The 24,340-nt window shown below is 33.3% G+C and overlaps 2 protein-coding genes across 2 annotated transcripts in view; both read right to left on the reverse strand.

Annotated features, from left to right (window-relative positions):
* The window catches only part of LOC134710057 (estrogen receptor-like), a 232,667-nt gene that overhangs the window by 88,172 nt on the left and 120,155 nt on the right, over positions 1-24,340 (reverse strand). The window lies entirely within an intron of this gene.
* The window catches only part of LOC134710054 (integrin alpha-4-like), a 37,373-nt gene that overhangs the window by 4,402 nt on the left and 8,631 nt on the right, over positions 1-24,340 (reverse strand). Inside the window, exons 4-17 of the mRNA XM_063570211.1 lie at positions 23,549-23,743; positions 21,268-21,328; positions 20,650-20,766; positions 20,143-20,252; positions 16,750-16,818; positions 14,618-14,758; positions 13,975-14,086; positions 12,304-12,483; positions 11,853-12,059; positions 7,212-7,387; positions 5,921-6,055; positions 4,295-4,794; positions 1,559-1,730; positions 897-1,016 (exon numbers count right to left, since the gene is read on the reverse strand). Of these exons, the coding sequence (XP_063426281.1) occupies positions 897-1,016; positions 1,559-1,730; positions 4,295-4,794; positions 5,921-6,055; positions 7,212-7,387; positions 11,853-12,059; positions 12,304-12,483; positions 13,975-14,086; positions 14,618-14,758; positions 16,750-16,818; positions 20,143-20,252; positions 20,650-20,766; positions 21,268-21,328; positions 23,549-23,743 (2,295 nt within the window). The remainder of the gene's footprint in view (positions 1-896; positions 1,017-1,558; positions 1,731-4,294; positions 4,795-5,920; positions 6,056-7,211; positions 7,388-11,852; positions 12,060-12,303; positions 12,484-13,974; positions 14,087-14,617; positions 14,759-16,749; positions 16,819-20,142; positions 20,253-20,649; positions 20,767-21,267; positions 21,329-23,548; positions 23,744-24,340) is intronic.

Raw genomic sequence — 24,340 nt, forward strand, 5'->3', positions numbered from 1 at the left:
CGTAGTGCTACGTAGATTTATGAATATTGAACGTGTAGCTAGCCTAGCTGCTGTCAATATCTATGTAGCAACCAGTCTACCTGAACGTTCAATAGCCATACATCTACGTAGCCCTGTGTAGCCGCTACGAAATTGAACCCTGTTATCAGCAAACTATTGGTTAAAATTTAATGATGACGTTCTGAATTTCCTATTGTGACATACTGTAAAAAGGCGACCATATCTGATGAAGTCACATACATTGAACACAACCTTTCTGAAAATCTTTGAAAATAAAGAAAAAAATCATATTAGAGAAACAGTTTCCACCACTGTAATTCGTGCTTTACGATATTTTTCCGCTCTCAACCGTAAAATTTTAATTATTTTAAAATTTCGGCAAGCCTCGCACATCAATTATTAAAATTCAACTGCCTCTTGAGTAGAGAAATATGTTAATACACTTATTGCAGTGATGGAATCAAAAATATAACTTATGTTCTACCTCGCTTTGCTCGTCCCAACATAAATTATTTCTTGTGCTATATAAAGAAACAACAAAGACTAATATGGCAGGAGATACACACCAAACAGTTTTAATATAACATTTCAAAATACATGTATGCCGTGCAAATGAATATTAAAGTCCATACATCATGCGTCATTGTATTATCTATATATATTCATCTCAAATGTTCTACTAATATCTACAAAAAGAAAATACAAAGAATTAGGATTTATACAAAGCATAATATTTCAATCTTAATGTAATAAAGTTGTCGAACAAGTTTGGTGTGTAAATTCTCGATGAAATGAAAAGGGCGCGTAAAACAGTATATAAAGTCCGAAAACCGAATTACTCAGTATTGCGCAACAGAAATAGAAAGAAATCTCAAAACGAAAAGAAATATAATTACAATTTCCTTAAGCATCTGTTCAGTTTCTCTACGTCTTCGACATTGTGTTGATTTTACATTAAATATTTCGCCTGCAAATTCAACCACACGCCATGTAATCTTCGAACTATGTCCTGATATCTGTAATATAACTTAAGGATGTAATTACTAGGTAAAGTTTTGGAAATTGGTGTCAAATTTTTTATATATATGCTTAATTTCGTTTAGTAAAGATTTATTGATAGAATTTGTTTGTTTTATTATTTCTTGAATCAGATTATCAAGAGTAGCTTTAGTGTAAGGCTTAGATATATGTTTCTTTTAATACAGTTGTAATTTTCATTTTCAACTAACTCTCAGGAACTGCAAGCACTTTAATTATCTGTCCTTTGTGTTTTATGGGTTTTTTTTGGCTAGTTGTTTTAGTGATGTGTACCGATATTATGAATTTAGCTCTTTTCTTCTAAATTATTGCATTTGTTCATGTGTTGTGCTTACTTGTATTTTGTTTTGCTCATGAATCAGGCCGTGAGTTTTGGTGGTTAACATTGACCATTAGTGCCTTTCATAGCTTTAAATGTTATATGACTATTGAATAGCTGTTTATATATCCATTATATGGGGTATTTAGTCTTCAAGAGTTTTTCCTATCAAATATGAAAAACATTAACCTTTTCACTTACCTGTATCATTTCTTTTGTCATCATGTTAGTTCCGTCATCTGATATGACTGGTACACATATCGATAGTGATCCATTAAACAGGGGACTAGGACCCTCATTCTTTATATAGAAGGTATGAACAAATCTAAAAATTTCCTTCTCTGTGATTGTTAGTTGATCTGGTCTTGATATTCTGTACGAAATAAAATAGATTATAATTTGTCTAACGTACCTCATTTATATTATTAGTATCAAGAAAACCATGAAACAGAATGTTCAGCTTGAAAACCATCTTGAAAACTATGTTATTAATTGTTATCGTTCGCAACTTTTTTCTTGAAGATTTCAAAAGAAAAATAAATAAATTTTATAAAAATGTTAGTCTGAGCAGTATTTATCACACTGTTTTTGGAATTTTGGGTCCTCAATGCCCTTTAACTTTATACTTCTTTTACGTTCTATTTTTATCTGAGCTTCACTGATTAGTTTAATGTAGATGAAATACGCGTCTTTCGTATTAAATTGATTTAACCAAGACATTTTTCTGGTCCCAAAATATTTCTATCCTTGCAGAAAAAACCTGAGCCTTCCGACACCCTGCTTAATCCGACATTTTTGTTTCTGGTCCCCATTGTGATGAATATCACATGTATCACTGTGGTTTTTTTGCTAATACGTTAGATTCCCATCATTATTTGGTTTCAAGTGCCGTTATTTCAGCCTTTCTGCTGTTTGGATCTCGTAGATCAATAATCACTTACACTTTAGTTTTTCACGCACGGTTATGATTGAGTTGCTGATTTATAGAATCACGGACTCATTACGATACACAATGATATAAATAAAGGCAACAGGACTATACCGGTGTTCAAAAGTAATAAATCGATCGAGAGAAAAACTAGAGGCTCCAAAGAGCCTGTGTCGCTCACCTTGGTCTATGTGAATATTAAACAAAGGAAGCAGATGGATTCATGACAAAATTGTGTTTTGGTGATGGTGATGTGTTTGTAAATCTTACTTTACTAGTCTTGCTGCTTACATTTATCTCTATCTATAATGAACTTGGCCCAGTAGTTTCAGTGGAAAATGTTAATAAAAATTTACAAATTTTATGAAAATTGTTAAAAATTGACTATAAAGGACAATAACTCCTTAGGGGGTCAATTGACAATTTCGGTCATGTTGACTTATTTGTAAATCTTACTTTGCTGAACATAATTGCTGTTTACAGTTTATCTCTATCTATAATAAAATTTAAGATAATAACCAAAAACAGCAAAATTTCCTTAAAATTACCGATTCAGGGGCAGCAACCCAACAATGGGTTGTCAGATTCATCTGAAAATTATAGGGCAGATAGATCTTGATCTGATTAATAATTTTACCCCGTGTTGGATTTGCTCTAAATGCTTTGGTTTTTGAGTTATAAGCCAAAAACTGCATTTTACCCCTATGTTCTATTTTTTGCTGTGGCGGCCATCTTGGTTGGATGACCGGGTCACGCCACACATTTTTTAAACTAGATACCCCAATGATGATTGTGGCCAAGTTTGGTTCAATTTGGCCCAGTAGTTTCAGAGGAGAAGATTTTTGTAAAAGATAACTTAGATTTACGAAAAATGGTTAAAAATTGACTATAAAGGGCAATAACTCCTAAACGGGTCAACTGATCATTTCGGTCATGTTGACTTATTTGTAAATCCTACTTTACTAAACATTATTGCTGTTTACAGTTTATCTCTATCTATAATAATATTCAAGATAATAACCAAAAACTGCAAAATTTCCACAAAATTACCAATTCAGGGGCAGCAACCCAACAACGGGTTGACCGATTCATCTGAAAATTTCAGGGCAGATAGATCTTGACCTGATAAACATTTTTACCCCATGTCAGATTTCCTCTAAATGCTTTGGTTTTTGAGTAATAAGCCAAAAACTGCATTTTACCCCTATGTTCTATTTTTATCCGTGGCCGCCATCTTGGTTGGTTGACCGGGTCACGCCACACATTTTTTAAACTAGATACCCCAATAATGATTGTGGCCAAGTTTGGTTCAATTTGGCCTAGTAGTTTCAGAGGAGAAGATTTTTGTAAAAGTTAACAACGACGACGGACGACGGACGACGGACGACGGACGACGGACGCCGGACGCAAAGTGATGGGAAAAGCTCACTTGTCCCTTCGGGCCAGGTGAGCTAAAAAATCCGGTTTACAAAGAAAAGTCAAAGGGAACACATCATTTTTAAGAGGAAAAAAAAGTAACAACAGGAACACTGAAGTGCATAAAAAACAAACGCAAACACATATATAGAAACTAAAATTGAGAATGGAAATGGGGAATGTGTCAAAGAGACAACAACCCGACCGTACAAAAAAAACTACAGCAGAAGGTCACCAAGAGGTCTTCAATGTAGCGAGAAATTCCCGCACCCGAAGGCGTCCGTCAGCTGGCCCCTAAACAAATATATACTTTTTCCGACTATTTTATAATAACTGTCATATACTTGGTACAGGACATTTTCAGAAAAAAATGGTGAGTTGAATCTGGAATAATGGCATGCCAAACCTCCCGATTCATGACAATGTGATTTGTTCTCTCGCTAAAACACTACGCGACAGCACTAACACACGAACGAACATGCATAACAGAGAAGCGAACAGATAATATAACAGATGACAATACATGCAATCCACAGAGCAAAAACGAACAAAACTATAAATTAAGATGTTCGAATCATAAAATAATCACCTACCCATTAAATAGTACACTGACATGTAATTTCACACTGGCAATGAATTTCAAAGAATTATCCGAAATATCCATATCGGTACTGGTGGCTTTAACTGATGTATTGAAGACAAGCTGCTGTTTAAAGTTACCAAGATTTTCTCCATCTTTAATCAATAGATCACGTGACACTATAAAGCGAACATTCATGACGACCATTTGTCGCTGCAATAATGTATTTCTGAGGTCACACTGAACATGCGACTCTTTGTTTTCGTCGACAATGTTTTTGCAGTCTACAGGCTTAGTAACTATATTTGTCGGCTGGCTGAATCCAAAATATCTGGTATTGTCAGACATGTAAATTTTTATCCGAGTCCCATGTGACAGATCACCTTTGTTAGTTACTTTTACGGTGACTTCTACTTCAGAAGTTATCCCTAATATAATTTCTTGTGGATAAATTGTGGATTCTATCCGCAGGTCAGGATGACATGTTCCATTACAACCCGTTGAAAAGTTAGCCTGAAATAAAAATATCTAATAAAAGTTCCTTGCTTCTTTTATAACTGTTTTTTATTAATTGTTTACTATAACAAAAACAAACAAGAATGTGTCCATAGCACACGGATGCCCCACTCGCACTGTCATTTTACATGTTTACTGGACCGTGAAATTGGGGTCAATGCTTTAATTTGGCATTAGAATTAGAAAGATCATATCATAGTTAACATGTGTACTAAGCTTCAAGTTGATTGGACTTCAACTTCATCAAAAACTACCTTGACCAAAAACTTTAACCTGAGCTTCACACTATCTTTTTCTTTGTTCAGGGGACCATGAAATTGGGGTCAATACTTTAATTTGACATTACAATTAAAAAGATTATATCATAGGGAACATGTGTACTAAGTTTCAAATTGATTGGACTTCAACTTCATCAAAAACTACCTCGACCAAAAACTTTAACCTGAAGCGGGACGAACGAACGGACGAACGAACGGAGGCACAGACCAGAAAACATAATGCCCCTCTACTATCGTAGGTGGGGCATAAAAATAGGATGTAATCTGTAAGTCAGCATGCACAGCAGGAGACGCTTGTTTTGTTGATGAACCGGTTTCTTCCAGTTTTTAGCGTCAAGCGATTTCTTTGATAATTTTTTCGTGATTATCAGAGAGGGATGAAAGATACCATAAGTACATTTAAATTCATTATTAAATAATAAAATTACTTAAAACAAGACAAACAATAGTACACATCACATCGTATAAAATTGAAGACTAAGTAGCATGAACCCTTAAACAAATTGGTAATTATATCAGTTGCTCCGGAATGGTAAAACAGATCCTGCTCCACATGTGTCACTAGTCTTGTTGTTCATGTTATTAAAAACAATGGGTTAGGTCTGATTCGTTATGTCAGATTCGGGGAGAGACAGACTTTATGTCTCGTCTGAATTGGTTTCGCAATTTGAATATCGATTTCTGGTATATGGAACAGCGACAACTCAGTTTAAAGTTGTGCATATTTTGTTTTGGCAGCCTAAACCAGTGAGTCTTTTGTTTGAAATATAGACGATCATATGCACCACTAGTATTCTAATCAAGTTAATGACCTACACCTACATCTATCAAAATAAATTACATACAGAGTCTCTGTTGGTTGTAATAACATTATCAAGTACAGGTTGAACTTCTCCCAGTATTGGTGAATCACTAAGTCTATACGTTGTTTCCATAACCAACTTTTCCTCAAGTGTTGCAAAAAACTGTCTGTCTAACGCCTAATAGAAATCTATTTATTAATTTTGTATATCTAAATGTATATGCTATGAAAATCAAACATTACAGCCGATTACATTTAGTCTGTAGGCAAAGGTAATAACTTTGATTAAATTGCTTGCCAGCCGAACTGTGAAGTCATTGTTAGGTTAGGTAAACTCTCCTTCTTTAAGATTAGACTAGTCCAACAGATATCTGACTGCAGGAAATGAGGGTAGTATACCTTATCTATCAATGACTTCATGGTTTAGCTATCAAGCAAGCTAACCAAACATATTACCTCTAGATACACGCTCATTGAAATCAGCTGTAACAATATAGGATAGACAGGTATTCTCCTATTCACTCATAATAATAAAGCAGCATATTGTCTTCATTAAGCACCCAATACAGAGTCGTCTTATAGATATTACATTTTGTTTGCCATTCATTTGAATATTTTGAAAAGGAAATATCTCAGCAAAATAACAGAAAAGACAATACGTGCATTGCGACAAGCAAGAAATGATATAATGACAGGATTTTTTTTTATGAGTATACAAATGATAAAGATAGAATTTAATAAAAAATAAAAATCAAGTTCAAGATGGTCGCTGTGTTATTATTCTTATGTTTAAGTTTAATAAATGCATGGAAGTTGTGGTAATATTCGATGCGTCCCTCTTCATTTTCTTGTATTAAAAATTACTGCATGAGACTTATCATGGATTTTTTTACTTGTATGAACAACACAATGAACGTTATATGCGAAGCTGCAACTACTACATAGCTTCCCGGAGATTATTTTCATGTGTTTAAGATTTGGTTGTGGATACTAAATCTGTCATTATCTATGTAATCTGTTTAGTCGATCTGTTGAGTTTTTCCTAGTTTTTAATTTTGCCATAATGAGATCTGGTTTTGATTGCTTCGGATTTTTTTTTATCGTCATCTTATATTTTTACCTCTCTTGGGTGATACATGTGAGAGGTTTTATCCAAAACTTTCTGCATAAGAAAAATTCTGTACCCATTCAGGAATTGACACTTGCTATCCATTCGGTTGATGTGTTAGAGCTTTTGGTTCGCCTTTTACTAATAAAATTTCCGTTTTGCCTTTTTTTAGAAGTTCTTTTTTATTTCACTTTTTTCTGTATAAAAAAAAAAGATTTTTACAAACCGTCACAATAGCGAAATACTCCATACATGATTCTGACAATTTTCTAACTTGAAATCGTTTTCCTTCTAAGTTACCACTTTTAAACTGTTCTGTTTCTGATGAAAAATGAACTCGAGTTGGCTTACTTGGTGTGGACAAAGTTCTCCCAATATCCGAGCTTAGATTATAATCAATCACTGGGAATTTGAAATTCAAAGAAGACATGTTATTAAAAGATATATGTCGATGCTGTATTAATGGATGTAAAACGTATTATTAAGTCTTTAGTTTACTATGTTATGTCTTTTGTACTATTATTTGTCTGTTTGTAATTTCTGTTGTAACAATGGTGTTGATAGTTTATTTTCGATTTATGAGTTTGGCTGTTCCTCTTGTATCTTTATCCCATCTTTTTTACACTGTTATAATATGTGCAGTAGTGCATTTATTATTATACGATATTTGAACGAAAAGCTAGTGTGAGTAGATTTGTTGTATTTATAAAGCTGACAACGCAATGTTTTACAAAAGCAAAATAGACTAACAATAAATACTTTACTAAAAACACTTAAGATTGAACAACAAGAGTCACATCAACAACCATATGTTATGTCACATCAACAACCATATGTTATATCACATCAACAACCATATGTTATATCACATCAACAACTACATGTTATATCACATCAACAACTACATGTTATGTCACATCAACAACTACATGTTATGTCACATCAACAACCTTATGTTATGTCACATCAACAACCTTATGTTATGTCACACCAACAACCATATGTTATGTCACATCAACAACTACATGTTATGTCACATTAACAACCATATGTTATGTCACATCAACAACTACATGTTATGTCACATCAACAACCATATGTTATGTCACATCAACAACCATATGTTATGTCACATCAACAACTACATGTTATGTCACATCAACAACCTTATGTTATGTCACATAAATTATGTTATGTCACACCAACAACCATATGTTATGTCACATCAACAACCATATGTTATGTCACATCAACAACCATATGTTATGTCACATCAACAACCATATGTTATATCACATCAACAACCATATGTTATGTCACATCAACAACCATATGTTATGTCACATCAACAACCATATGTTATGTCACATCAACAACCATATGTTATGTCACATCAACAACCATATGTTATGTCACATCAACAACCATATGTTATGTCACACCAACAACCTTATGTTATGTCACATCAACAACCTTATGTTATGTCACACCAACAACCATATGTTATGTCACATCAACAACCTTATGTTATGTCACATCAACAACCATTTGTTATGTCACATCAACAACCATATGTTATGTCACATCAACAACCTTATGTTATGTCACATCAACAACCTTATGTTATGTCCCATCAACAACCATATGTTATGTCACATCAACAACCATATGTTATGTCACATCAACAACCATATGTTATGTCACATCAACAACCATATGTTATGTCACATCAACAACCATATGTTATGTCACATCAACAACCTTATGTTATGTCACACCAACAACCATATGTTATGTCACATCAACAACCATATGTTATGTCACATCAACAACCATATGTTATGTCACATCAACAACCTTATGTTATGTCACATCAACAACTACATGTTATGTCACACCAACAACCTTATGTTATGTCACATCAACAACCATATGTTATGTCACATCAACAACCTTATGTTATGTCACATCAACAACCTTATGTTATGTCACATCAACAACTACATGTTATGTCACATCAACAACCTTATGTTATGTCACATCAACAACCTTATGTTATGTCACATCAACAACCTTATGTTATGTCACATCAACAACCTTATGTTATGTCACATCAACAACCTTATGTTATGTCACATCAACAACCTTATGTTATGTCACACCAACAACCATATGTTATGTCACATCAACAACCATATGTTATGTCACATCAACAACCTTATGTTATGTCACATCAACAACCTTATGTTATGTCACATCAACAACCTTATGTTATGTCACATCAACAACCATATGTTATGTCACATCAACAACCATATGTTATGTCACATCAACAACTACATGTTATGTCACATCAACAACCTTATGTTATGTCACATCAACAACCTTATGTTATGTCACACCAACAACCATATGTTATGTCACATCAACAACCATATGTTATGTCACATCAACAACCTTATGTTATGTCACATCAACAACCTTATGTTATGTCACATCAACAACCTTATGTTATGTCACATCAACAACCATATGTTATGTCACATCAACAACCATATGTTATGTCACATCAACAACCACATGTTATGTCACATCAACAACCTTATGTTATGTCACATCAACAACCTTATGTTATGTCACACCAACAACCATATGTTATGTCACATCAACAACCATATGTTATGTCACATCAACAACCTTATGTTATGTCACATCAACAACCTTATGTTATGTCACATCAACAACCTTATGTTATGTCACATCAACAACCATATGTTATGTCACATCAACAACCATATGTTATGTCACATCAACAACCATATGTTATGTCACATCAACAACCTTATGTTATGTCACATCAACAACCATATGTTATGTCACATCAACAACCATATGTTATGTCACATCAACAACCATATGTTATGTCACATCAACAACCTTATGTTATGTCACACCAACAACCTTATGTTATGTCACATCAACAACCTTATGTTATGTCACACCAACAACCATATGTTATGTCACATCAACAACCATATGTTATGTCACATCAACAACCATATGTTATGTCACATCAACAACCATATGTTATGTCACATCAACAACCATATGTTATGTCACATCAACAACCATATGTTATGTCACATTAACAACCATATGTTATGTCACATTAACAACCATATGTTATGTCACATCAACAACCATATGTTATGTCACATCAACAACCATATGTTATGTCACATCAACAACCTTATGTTATGTCACATCAACAACCTTATGTTATGTCACACCAACAACCATATGTTATGTCACATCAACAACCTTATGTTATGTCACACCAACAACCTTATGTTATGTCACACCAACAACCATATGTTATGTCACACCAACAACCATATGTTATGTCACATCAACAACCATATGTTATGTCACACCAACAACCTTATGTTATGTCACATCAACAACCATATGTTATGTCACACCAACAACCATATGTTATGTCACATCAACAACCATATGTTATGTCACATCAACAACCATATGTTATGTCACATCAACAACCATATGTTATGTCACATCAACAACCATATGTTATGTCACATCAACAACTACATGTTATGTCACATCAACAACCATATGTTATGTCACATCAACAACTACATGTTATGTCACATCAACAACCATATGTTATGTCACATCAACAACCATATGTTATGTCACATCAACAACCATATGTTATGTCACATCAACAACCATATGTTATGTCACATCAACAACCATATGTTATGTCACATCAACAACCATATGTTATGTCACATCAACAACCATATGTTATATCACATCAACAACCATATGTTATGTCACATCAACAACCATATGTTATATCACATCAACAACCATATGTTATGTCACATCAACAACTACATGTTATATCACATCAACAACCATATGTTATATCACATCAACAACCATATGTTATGTCACATCAACAACCATATGTTATGTCACATCAACAACCATATGTTATGTCACATCAACAACCATATGTTATGTCACATCAACAACCATATGTTATGTCACATCAACAACCATATGTTATGTCACATCAACAACCATATGTTATGTCACATTAACAACCATATGTTATGTCACATCAACAACCATATGTTATGTCACATTAACAACCATATGTTATGTCACATCAACAACCATATGTTATGTCACATCAACAACCATATGTTATGTCACATCAACAACCATATGTTATGTCACATCAACAACCATATGTTATGTCACATCAACAACCATATGTTATGTCACATCAACAACCATATGTTATGTCACATCAACAACTACATGTTATATCACATCAACAACCATATGTTATATCACATCAACAACCATATGTTATATCACATCAACAACCATATGTTATGTCACATCAACATCAACAACCATATGTTATGTCACATCAACAACCATATGTTATGTCACATCAACAACCATATGTTATGTCACATCAACAACCATATGTTATGTCACATCAACAACCATATGTTATGTCACATTAACAACCATATGTTATGTCACATCAACAACCATATGTTATGTCACATCAACAACCATATGTTATGTCACATCAACAACCATATGTTATGTCACATCAACAACCATATGTTATGTCACATCAACAACCATATGTTATGTCACATCAACAACCATATGTTATGTCACACCAACAACTACATGTTATATCACATCAACAACCATATGTTACGTCACATTCGAAAATACTTTTCAATTGATTTGTCACTATTTTCTTTCTAAGAATTAACTAATTGTCTGAATGTTACATTGTTATACTCACAAATTGAATCTGGAACTGAAACTCCAGTGTAGGAAAAGCACAGTCTAACTGTCACACATGGTCTGAATAACTCATCTCGACATTTCAGTTCGGACGAGTTCAAAGGTATATCAGATGGAAATACTTCAATTGTGTTATTGAGTTTAATAACAGGTCTGCCTCGTAATATGGTAACAGTATTGGACATGTAGGATCCAACAAGAAAATCTAAAGAAAATACGATACGATAGTAATCTACTGTCTTTCACCAACGTTCAATAGTCATACATCGATTAAGCGGAAAACATGACCGGGTCTCGCACACCAGATCACTTCTTACATGCATGTAGTAAATGGTGCATAGTTAAACATTTATAGAATAAATCCTCGGCATTTAAAAAAAACCCATATAAGTCATAATGAATAGATTAAATTGATTAAATTAATGAGAAAAAACATCTTTCCACATTACCTTGGTAATCATTATTGTCGATGTCATAAGCAGTTGAAATGTACCAACCAAACGACTGAAGGTTACTACTAATATCTTGAGCCTTAATTTTCTGTGTGAATGTAAGTTTGTCATAGCCTCCGTGGTAGATATATATAGCCCCTTTGTTTCTCTCCTCATACGGTGCACCAATGACTATATCTGTGTAAAGATAATATTTTACATCGTTCAAAAATATTTTTTTAAAATAATAATATGTGTGACACATTTCGTATAAAGTATAAAATACAGCATCCTTTCAACAGAGAAACACATCTGATCAGCAACATAAAACACAATGGTTGTATTGAATAAACTATATTTAATAACTGGCAAGTGTATTCCTGATATAAAAACTGCTCAAAGAACTAAAATTGACTTGTTTATGTTCACGCAACCAGTACAACTGACACTCATCCAACAGATGACATACTATTTCAGTTCTTAAGATACTGGAATCGTCATCTGTTATTTCAATGTTGCTAAGCATGTCATGTTATGCATTTATAACACGTGACAATTACGTTTACAATTTTTTAAGAAGCTTTAAAAAAATATTTCAGGTCTGAACTCCTTTATGCAAAGTTGATCAGAAATCAATTTACGTAAAGGTTCTCGATAGTCATAGAGCTTCCAACCTATTCGAGAAATCACATATCTATTCTATCGGAGTTTTGGATTTTCTTTAGAACTCGGTTGGAACGGAATTTAATGCAACTGTCATACAAGTATGAGGTTTAACTAGCTTTACAACAAAGTGTTATTCACCATTTTCTACATAGTAAAATTCATGTATAAAATTAGGAATATGACAAATGTTGTCCATTCTTTTGATGTGTTTGAGCTTTTTGCAATACACTGACGACGTCCCCTTGAGTTTCTTACGTGTTTGTATATTGTACGACAATCTTAGTACCTTTACAAGTCATTGTGATATTTCTGATATATGAAAATGGTGTATTAAACCGTCCTAGGCTAGGCTCAATTACCCTTGATTTATACTTGCCTATATGTCAATAGATGGACAGTTAGCCGCACCAGTTTAGACCTTCGTGACCTAATATTTATCTGATACACTGATGTGCTTTTTAAAACTTTTTAATTCACCATTTTCGACATTTGAAAATGCCTGTACCAAGTAAGGAATATGACAGTTCTTGTCATTCGTTTATGATGTTTTTTGTTATCTGATTTTGCCATGTGATTATGGACTTTCCGAATTGATTTTCCTCTAAGTTCAATATTTTTGTTATTATTTTTTTCCAATATTATTGACTAACACACCTCTAAATTTGTACTTTTTGTATATAAGCTACTCTCCAGTACCGACTTACTCACATTTTGATATAAGGACACCGAAAATCCGTCTTATCTGTATTTGCACTACAGTGCAGTGCTTAACCAACACGTTAACATTCTAATATATATACCCCTAAATCTCTCCTTGTTTTGTATCTGAGATACACTACAGTGCTTTACCAACCCGTCCCCATTCTGGTGCATACCCTTGTATCCATCTTTATTTATATCGCCTATACACTTTAGTGATAAATCAACTCGTCCCCATTCTGGTACATACCATTATATCCATCTTTATTCACATCACCTATACACTGCAGTGCTAAATCAACCCGTCCCCATTCTAGTACATACCCTTGTATCCATCTTTATTTATATCGCCTATACACTGTAGTGCTGTACCAAATCGTCCCCATTTCGATATTCCTTGTAACTTTTGTCCACTAACTCTGAGAAGTATATTTGGCTATTTATATGTAAAGAAAAATATATTTTTAAATACACAAATCGACGGTGCCTAAAAACAGTGTCACTAAGAAGTTACTCCCTAGCAAATGCAATCAATTACATAATACGAGAAGAGAAAAGTAGTATGATGTTGAAATACAACATGCTCATAATTTGTTGCAGTCCGAGATTTGTAGCTGATTTTATGATGGATTTATTAACACACAAAATATCATATTTATGTTTTCTTTCGACAGTAAATATAACTTCAGTCGAAAAACAGTAAACAAAAATCTATAGAAATGTATGCGTTGGTGTTGTTCCAAAGCTTTCAAAAAATGACACTGATCTGGTATCACAATCGTCTTAATGTTCTTTTACAGTACTCAGGAAGATGTTACCTTCATTTACTTACCACATATAGGCATTTAATATCCATGTTTTGAGAACCTTAAAGTCAACGCTGTTGTGCTGGTACAAAATATAGTTAATGCAGTGTATGTGTGTGTGTATGTGTGTAAATTCAATGTTTAAACAATGATATACTTACATCTGTGTCTCCATAGTATATGTAGACAACGCCTGCATCTAGTACATCATTATATTGAAGAGGTGCTCCGACAAGTAAATCATCTAATCCATCACCGTTTATGTCTTCAAAGACAATAGAACTACCAAATCCACTTCCAGACTGGAACAAAAAAAATACATGATACATCAGGGTTGGTTTTCCCGTTTGAATGGTTTTACACTAGTAATTTTGGGGCCCTTTATAGCATGTTGTTCGGTGTGAGCCAAGGCTCCGTGTTGAAGGCCGTACTTTAACCTATAATGGTTTACTTTTTAAATTGTTATTTGGATGGAGAGTTGTCTCATTGGCACAAACCACAACCACATCTTCCTATATCTATGTAAGACAAGCTACTGCATATATTTTATTTTGGTTTAATTTTGTGGTTTTTGTACTTTTACGTTTAATTTCGTTTAATTTTGTTGTTTTAGTTCTTTTACACGAGTAAGCGTTCAAGCCTGTTTAAACAATATACTTCGCTGAACAAATGCATTTGAAGTTCACAAGTATCAACAGAATCAAGGAAAATTGGTGTAGAATGGCTAATAATTAATCTACAGTACCATAAGCTCCAAAAGTATGGAATTGTATTTGATTTTCTTTTTAATTTTGATTTTTACTGTACGTTCTAATGATGCTTTTTTTTTTATGTTAAACCAGTGTCCCAATACTGGTGGTAAGTTCAGAAAACACGTAGAAGAACAGCATTTAGTTGGAACATTATTTTTTTTTATGCCAGTAGCATATAAAACAGTGGTCGTCTGCTGTTTGGAATAACTAGTTTTACAAAAATTGGTAAAAGATACAAATTAGATAGTCAAAACTCAAATGTTGAAAACAAACTGAAAAATGCCATGTCAAAAATGGGAACGTAAAGTCGATGGAAGCAAGTTAGCTCGTACCAACGAAAACTCGTACCATATTAACTCGTACCAAAAAAAGTTAACTCGTACCACTGGGAAGTCGTACCACTGCCAACTCGGTACGTAAAGTGGTACGAGTTGACGTTGGTACGAGTTTACAATGGTACGGGATAACTATAATTCGTATAAATCTATCAAAACATGGATTTTATCTCTGCATTGCTTACTTATTAATGATCCCGGAGACTTTATAGTATATAATACGTTGTAGGTTTTATCCATCGACGCTGTAACAGCGACACTCTAATTTTGGACATCTTTGTTTTTAAACTCTGATGGAAAAAGTAAATGTCACAAAAATTATGAACTCCGAAGAAAATTCGGGGAAAAGGAAAGTCCCTAATTAAATGGCAAAATCAAAAGCACGAACACATCAAAACAACTTTCATATTCCTGACATGGTACAGAAGTTTTCTCATGTAGAAAATGGGTTCATGTGCAGTCTTATCCGTACTATATCTTAAAGTATACAGAAATATTTGTCTAATTTATAATTCTAGCGAGTGTGTCGTACTTTTCCCGATGGAAACATTTTTTAAAAGTAAAAAATAACAGAATAACAAAAAATCCAAAATTGAAAGTCCCGTATTAAAAACTCAAACACATTAAACCAACAAACATACAACTGAAACATTCCTGACATATGAAAGCATTCGGAGTGACACATGCATAGCAGAGGATTTGCTCTATCTTGTTAATCAAATTCGTATTAGGTTATTTTAGAGTTTATGAGATTTTCAAGTATTGTTTTGTGACTGTGATTTCATCAACATCAGTTTGTGCACTGTGTTCTTATGTTGTATTGTTGGACCACTGTCCCAGACTGGTGGTAAGATAAGAAAACATGTTAAAGTCCACTGTATTCATTCTGTAAACCTATTGTAAATATGTTTAACCCGCCGCATTTTGAGCCTTTCCCAAGTCAGGAGCCTCTGGCCTTTGTTAGTCTTGTATTATTTTAATTTTAGTTTCTTGTGTACAATTTGGAAATTAGTAATTCATTATCACTGAACTAGTATATATTTGTTTAGGGGCCAGCTGAAGGACGCCTCCCGATGCGGGAATTTCTCGCTACATTGAAGAACTGTTCGTGACCTTCTGCTGTTGTTTTTTCCATAGTCGGGGTGTTGTCTCTTTGAAAAATTCCCCATTTCCATTCTCAATAAATTTGTATAAACCAAAAAGTACCTTTTCACCTACAAACTGTTTCCTCAAATATAACTTCCAGTCAGATTGTTTTAAACAAAAAACAAAAACCTATAAAAGAAACATTCGTCTGTTGTCAAGATTAATGATCAGACATATCAATACAAATAATAAAACGTGTGAGCTTAGTTAAAAGTAAAATCACAAAAAATACTGAACTTACAGGAAAATCAATTTGGAAAGTCCATTATCACAAGGCTAAATCTAATAACAAAGCGCATCAAAACCGACAAGAACTGTCATATTCCTGACTTGATACAGGCATTTTCAAACGTAGAAAATGGTGGATTGAACCTGGTTTTATAGCGCTAACCCCTCACTTTGATGAGAGTCTCATCAAATTCAACAACATTTACAATGATGCGTTAACTTAACAGATACAATAAATCAAATAGTCAAACTATGGGTACAGTAGTCATCATCGGGTAACAATTTTAAAAAGAACAATTTAACAGACCACAAAATCATCTATCTGCAAACACATCCATTGATTTGCGCGTCTGACGTCAGAAAATTTTATACGTCACATATATTTGTCGTTCAATGTACATACACACAATTTTAAAATTTCACATAGGTAATGTTAGAAAACAGGGTTAAAAATCAAAAGTATGTAAGAATAAATTTAGAAATAGACTGAGATTTGAAATAGTCCAAAAATTATATAAAATTTATAAGAATCCACAAATAGTCAATTACACTACGCGATTGAATAATTTTGACGTTTGTGGTTCAACGTATTTTGTAATTCATAATAGAAATATATCATATTGACATAAAATAGAACAACACCATACTGACGGGATCTTTCAAAGCACATAGTCACGTTACGTTTAGTCATTTCAGTGGTTATTGTTTTCAAACAAAAGAACCAAGGTTGGCAGGACGTTGCCTTTTATAGCATATATATCATTGATATGGTCATATCTATAAATAAACTGTGTATAAAATGTTGACTTTTTTTAAATACTAAGGCTTTTCTACCTCATGAATAGATTACCTCAGATGTATTTGGCAACACTTATGGGAATTTTGGTCCTCAATGCTCTTCAACTTCGTACTTTATTTGGCCTTTTTAACCTTTTTGGGATTCGAGTCTCACTGATGAGTCTTTTGTAGATGAAACGCGCGTCTGGCGTATTTTCAAAATTTAATCCTGGTATCTATGATATTTTTTTTTAATTATTATTGATAACATTTTTGTATGATTTTAAACTAAGATATATGACAAACGTCAAAACGAACTAATTGCTTGTTACGATGTTTTCGTGTCTCAATTTAATTGCATTTTCGTTGTGCTAAACAAAAAAATCAGTTTGTAATGAAAGCCACCTACGTTTCTGATGTCACAAATGTATCACTTAATACGTATCTTGTAAATCTTCGCTTAATGAAACAATTGAACATTTTAACATACGTTATCATCCAGTTGTCACAATATAGATATTTTGCAGTTTAAAATATTTTGATTTTTAGGGTGAAAATTATAGATAAGCTAGTTAACTCATTTACCGATTCTGACATTTTTCTGAGAGAGGATTCACATTTGAGTTGCTACATCATACGATTAACTTGTGATACAGAATCTGCGTACGCAACGATCTTCCTCCTCTTTCATAAAGAATTTATTTATAGCTTGTTGAATATATATTTAATGAATTCATTAGGTTTTAACCGTTGGTAAATTAAGTTTGACCCTAACATTCTTATTGAAATAACATTCCGGAAACAAAATTGACTAATAACTTTGTTTGTTGCATTTTTAAACTGATAAACGAATAAAATATTAAATTTCAAAGATTCCAGCAACTACATCTTAATTTCATCTTCACTGTGTGTGATTTTAACATGTCATTACGTTCAGTTAACAATTGAATTATGTGTCCTCATGGACTATTTAATTTTGCGCCTGTCCCAAGTCAGGAGCCTCTGGCCTTCGTTAGTCTTGTATGATTTTTAATTTTAGTTTCTTGTGTATAATTCGAAGTTTAGAATGACGTCCATTATCACTGTACTGGTATACATTTTTAAGGGGCCGGCTGAGGGATGCCTCCAGGTGCGGGAGTTTCTCGCTACATTGAAGACCCATTGTGGCCTTCGGCTAAAGTCTGCTCTATGGTCGGGTTGTTGTAACTTTGACACATTCCCCATTTCCTTTCTAAATTTTATAATTGTTTTGTATTCTTATTAAGATATATGTTCATCTAATAAATAAGTGGTGCATTGCATTGCAACCGTGATATCTAAAGCCTCGGTCACATCGGTCTATTGAACTCATTGAGGAAAATTGAGAAAACAATGACATTTTTTGTCTTTTGATCAGATATGCAGTTGGCTTTGTAAATTGAAAACCCCACAATTGTTAAAAAATAGTTTAAGTCAAAATATTCTTCTTCAGAAGTTTTATATCCAAATACTAAGGGTCTTAGTTTTATCTTAAAAGATATTTTACTGTACTTTAAAACTTCCTTTATTTTATTCCAAAAAAGTTTTAAATACGGACACAGTATAAAAAAGTGATCATAATCTTCTTCTTGTGTACAAAAATTACAAGAACTATTGTTTACAATTTTCCACCTGCATATAAAAGTTAGTGAATTCTTATTATTCATAATCGATCTTAAAGTACGATCTTCACAATCAAGCAGCTGTTATTCAGGTCAGACACTGCCCTTTAGCGGCATTTTGAAGAACAAACCAAAACTAGTTACACAAAACATTTTCAATGTCAATGCGATTTACATGCATTATTATTGTCGCCTTTAATTTTTTCGTATATCTTGTTATCCGTTTTTATCCGGTACGCTTCCGTCAGGTGTCCGTTTTATGCGGTACCCGTCCGTTGGATGTACGTTCGACATCTGTGTTGTCCGGTACGTCTCCGTTTCTCGTCCGTTGCATGTCCGTTATGCATTCGTTAGGCGTTCAGCAGTACATCAACGAACTCCCAGATGATAACAATTTTGTCCACGGACAACTTTTATTTTCATCCGTTAGGCGTCCGTTCGTCTTCTCCGGTAAGGTGTGACCGAGGCTTAAAAGCATTAAACTTCCCTGCATTAAAATGGCATATACATTTCATTTCTCGAATATCAAACGATGTCGATTCTAAAAGAAACGATTGGTCAGACTTAAGGTTGTAAATATGACAGGTTTATGACTTTTGACTTTTGGTTGAATGTTCGGAATCCTTGTGGTTTTTCTTATCGTACTGGATAAACTGTTTTGCCAGATATCACCAATATTTCATTTAAAAAAAGACCTCAAAAGCTATAATAAGAATAATCACTTTTAACTAACATTAGATAACAAAAAAAATATATACATTTCTTGATGATCAGGTTGTAAAGATAAAAAAAAAAAAAAGCAACTTACTCCCCCTACTATTCCATTTTTCCATGTAGAGTAGTGCGGGGCTCCTAATACAATAACTCCTGGACATTCTTCATCAGAATCTGAAAGCTTGCCTGTGCTGACAGAGTAACCTTGTATAAAAAAATATCTTTTTAAAATGTTTTAACAAAAGCTTATTTACATTTTAAAATGTAGAGTATAGTGTATAACCGGGTTTAATCGATAAATATTTTTGTAATGTATCACACTATGATATAACCTGGTACAATGTATAAAAACATAGTTCTGAAAAAACTATATTCTTTTGTTTGGGGAACAAAGCCCTGCATGTTCGTATTACAATAAACCATAGACTGCACGTGATTGACGTTAACATTTAAATTGCAACATTAAAACTATTTCAAATAATGCTGGGGTTATTACATGGTTATCCTGGATATATATATTGCGCTCAATATATACTTTATTTAGTGTCTGTTGGTATGAATATATAATTAAGTGACTAATGTTATAATGTAATAATGTTACCCATTAAGCTTCCATGATGTAGACCTTGCTTCGCGGCATCTTCAGCAAAGTCATGTCGGGTGAAGATCGAATAAAAATCACGAATCGTTGAATTACCAGAATACTGTAAAAAACCACCTGTTGATATAGAACGTTTAGTAGATTAGTAGAAGTTCAAATATATATAAAGACAGTTTATTGGTAAAAGAAAATCTCGATTTTAACAGCTACTGGTCACGTATAACGACTGATGAAACCGCGATGGATTAGCAGTACACTAGCAGCAGTAAAGGGTAAAAACTATGTCAGATTTTGTCAATAAATAATTGTGTATATAACATTAAATGAAGCATTATTAACACACATTACCCACTTGCGAAAGGAACAATATAACTTCTCGTGAAGTTGGAGCCTGTTATTTAATTCTTGCTTGAAGAAATATTATTTATAGTTATACATAATCTACGATTGGCTTATCCAGTTAATATTACGACATTTGCATTTGCTATTTGTTAGGCCAATGATGACTTTGAAAGGTTAAAGACTCCCACATAACATCAAATATTGTAAAAAATATAACTGACGTGTGGCAGATATATTTGTGTTAGTGTCCTAAGTTGGAAATTGTAAGAAACAAACCTTCGTTTTCCACGAATCCTGGCGCTCCTATAAGTATGTTTAACAATGAATTATCTTCATACTATTCAATATAAAAATAACATAAAACTTAGTAAGTAAAGCTAATCAGACGGGACAATGAAATAAGATATAAAATACACGATTAGAAGATAAGCACTTTGTGAGAAGGAAGGTATCTGTTCTACATATACATACACCTATCAATGAACATCTAACTGTATCGCAGGGCTCATGTGTAATATGCCAATCTGTCTGTCCTGCATTTCTGTCTTTATCAATTCCAAAAGGTTTCTTTTGTTAGTAATAATGATTTCGTCATTATTCTTTCTCCTTTAGAACCAAATGCTTATTTCATTGAAATATATGGGGAATGTGTCAATGGGACACAGATTATGCCCCATTTGCATATCAAGATATAAAGGGACATAACTGAAAAATGGTAAAAGTGATGCTATTCAAAATGAATAATTTCTACTTGATCTGAATGTTGTGGTAATAAGCATTGTGCATTAGTTTCATTACATGTGGTTGAGGCAATTAAGGCTTGATAACGGAAACGAAAGAAAATAGCATTTGTTTTGATTTGTATAATGACATATCTCTAGAGCGTTAGGGTAAAGGTCACACCACCAACTTCCGAACTTAGTCTGTATCATGTGTATAAGTATAAGTTTCATAACATTGTGTTGAGGCAATCCTAAATAGGCCATGATAACGGAAACAAAACATTCTGCCTTTTTTCCATTAGTAAAGGGACATAACTCAAGAACGATTAAAGTTCCACCACCAAAGTGCATAACTAATCTGTAATAAGTGATAGTAAGCATTGTGTTAAAGTTTCAGAACATTTAGGTAAAGGAAACTAAAGGAAGAGGGCGGAAACAAAAACATTAGCATTTTTCTAATTGAAAAGTGACAAAACTCTAAAAAGTAAAAGTGACGTCACAAAAACTCAAACTTGTTCTGTGTTAAGTGATAATTAGTATTATGTATAAGTATCATCACATTTGATTGAAGAAAACTAAAGTTTCAGAATAGATATCAACTTTTGAAGTACGGACGTACATACAGACGGACGGACGGACGGACGGACGGACGCTACGGCAGGGGCATGAAATGTATGAAATGGTATGTATTATGATTTTCTATATATGTGACACATCAAGTATATCTGTTTTCGTGCTAAATTAAATCGCTCGCATCTCTATGCTATGACTTAAATACTTATATTACTAGACTCAATCGGTTTTGAAGAAAAACGATTGAAAATAACCTTGAAAAACGCATTCCTTTTAGGTCTATACTTGATAAATGCCTATAGTAGTGTTAAAAATTATCAAAATAGTATTTTCTAAACTTATAACCTTAATCTTAACTCTAACACAGCGTTTTCTGGATTTATTCAGACAAGACAAAACGTAAACACTATAAAACTATGAAAGTATACATATGACGATAAATAGGTATAAGCTTCATGACTACCAAGGACAAAAGAGAACAGCAAATTCGAAGGGAAATGGGACCTTAAATTGTTAATGGTTTTTTTTTAATTAATCTTTTAAAAGTGAGAGTTTAACTTACTTTTAATGACTTAATTGGTGGACTCTTTACTATTTCATTGAAATAAAACTATAGATCATGAATAGAAGTTGTGCAATTTTAAAAGACTTTGTTGTCGATGTTAAATGATTTGTTTGCATCAATAGACCGTGACAAAACAAGCTCACAGAAACAGAGAAAAACAGCTCAAAGTAACACAACTTCTTCATTAAGGATATATCATTTGCTTCAAAGGACATCTCAGTTCTGATTCTACACCTAGGAGATAACTGTATTGTATATAAAGCTCCGACGGCATCAATTGGGGATTTGATGGTCGCAAATGAAGTTTACTGGCAACGCATTAGCGGAGACATTTAACGGGTATTTGCGACAATCAAATCCCAAATTGATGCCGTCGTAGCTTAAAATACAATATTGTTATCTCCATTCGAATTAAACTGACAGAAACTAACGTTAAAACATGTATTCAAAATCTGACAAATGCCGTCTGCGCTTGCGCGTACGTCCCATTACATCAATTGTCAATATATATGCCATGTAAGAAAGTGACGTTATCCAATCAAAATGAACGTAACAAACGTTGTTGCATTAGAATAAATATTAACTGTAGTAGTGACAACATTTACAAATTTTGGTGATAAATTAGTACATTAATCTCAAGGAAAATTTTTAAGGTCACCATAGTTTGAAATAGCTGTATTGTCGTCTATATCATTACCTGTTTGTTCGATATTGAAAGTCCTATCTGAGCAGTTTCGGCATCTGTTTGATTGACAAATTTGTTTCTGAAGTATCTGAAGTATTTCGTTGTGTACGATTGCAAATTTCGATCTATGTTAAAACACCTTCCAATAGGATAGACAAGTTTGTCGTATTTCAGAGGAATCATATTCTTCCAGAGAGGAGCACAGGTCTACAAAAAAATAAACAAATAAACTACATCAGTTTAAATAGTAAAATAACTCAGTTAATTGCACAAACAAACCATTGTTCTTAAAGGAGCATTGGTTGTTAAATTTGTATTATTATATTGTTCGAATTCTAAATAATCAAATATGGAATATTTTGTGTGGGATCAACTGATGAATAACTTTTAAGTTTCAATTAAATTAAAGGTTTCCATCTATAATCGTGTAATAAAAATAATACAACGGATATTGGGGAAAAGAAGTGTGGTAACTCTTCCAACTGATAGTAATACTCTTTCAAAAAGTTGTTATTGTGTTGGATGCACAACCACGCATTCACTTAGGGTCGGAGTAGAGAAGTTTAAAGCTGATAACTCGTCAGGAGAGAGGTGCCACGTTGTGTCTGTGAAGAACCCTTGCAACAATTATTTGAGGGTTTCGTAGGTGACTTATTGCAAGTCCGAATTTCTGTCCCTATCCAATTTCCACTTCAATGTCCAATGGCAGACTTACTTTTCCCGACATTCATCACAGATTATATCTATTACAAAACCTCATTATTCCTTATATTTTATTTATTATCGGCCTGGTCATGCATGCAA

The sequence above is a fragment of the Mytilus trossulus genome, chromosome 3, assembly GCF_036588685.1.
Source record: "Mytilus trossulus isolate FHL-02 chromosome 3, PNRI_Mtr1.1.1.hap1, whole genome shotgun sequence".
In the NCBI taxonomy this organism is placed as follows: Eukaryota; Metazoa; Mollusca; class Bivalvia; order Mytilida; family Mytilidae; genus Mytilus; species Mytilus trossulus.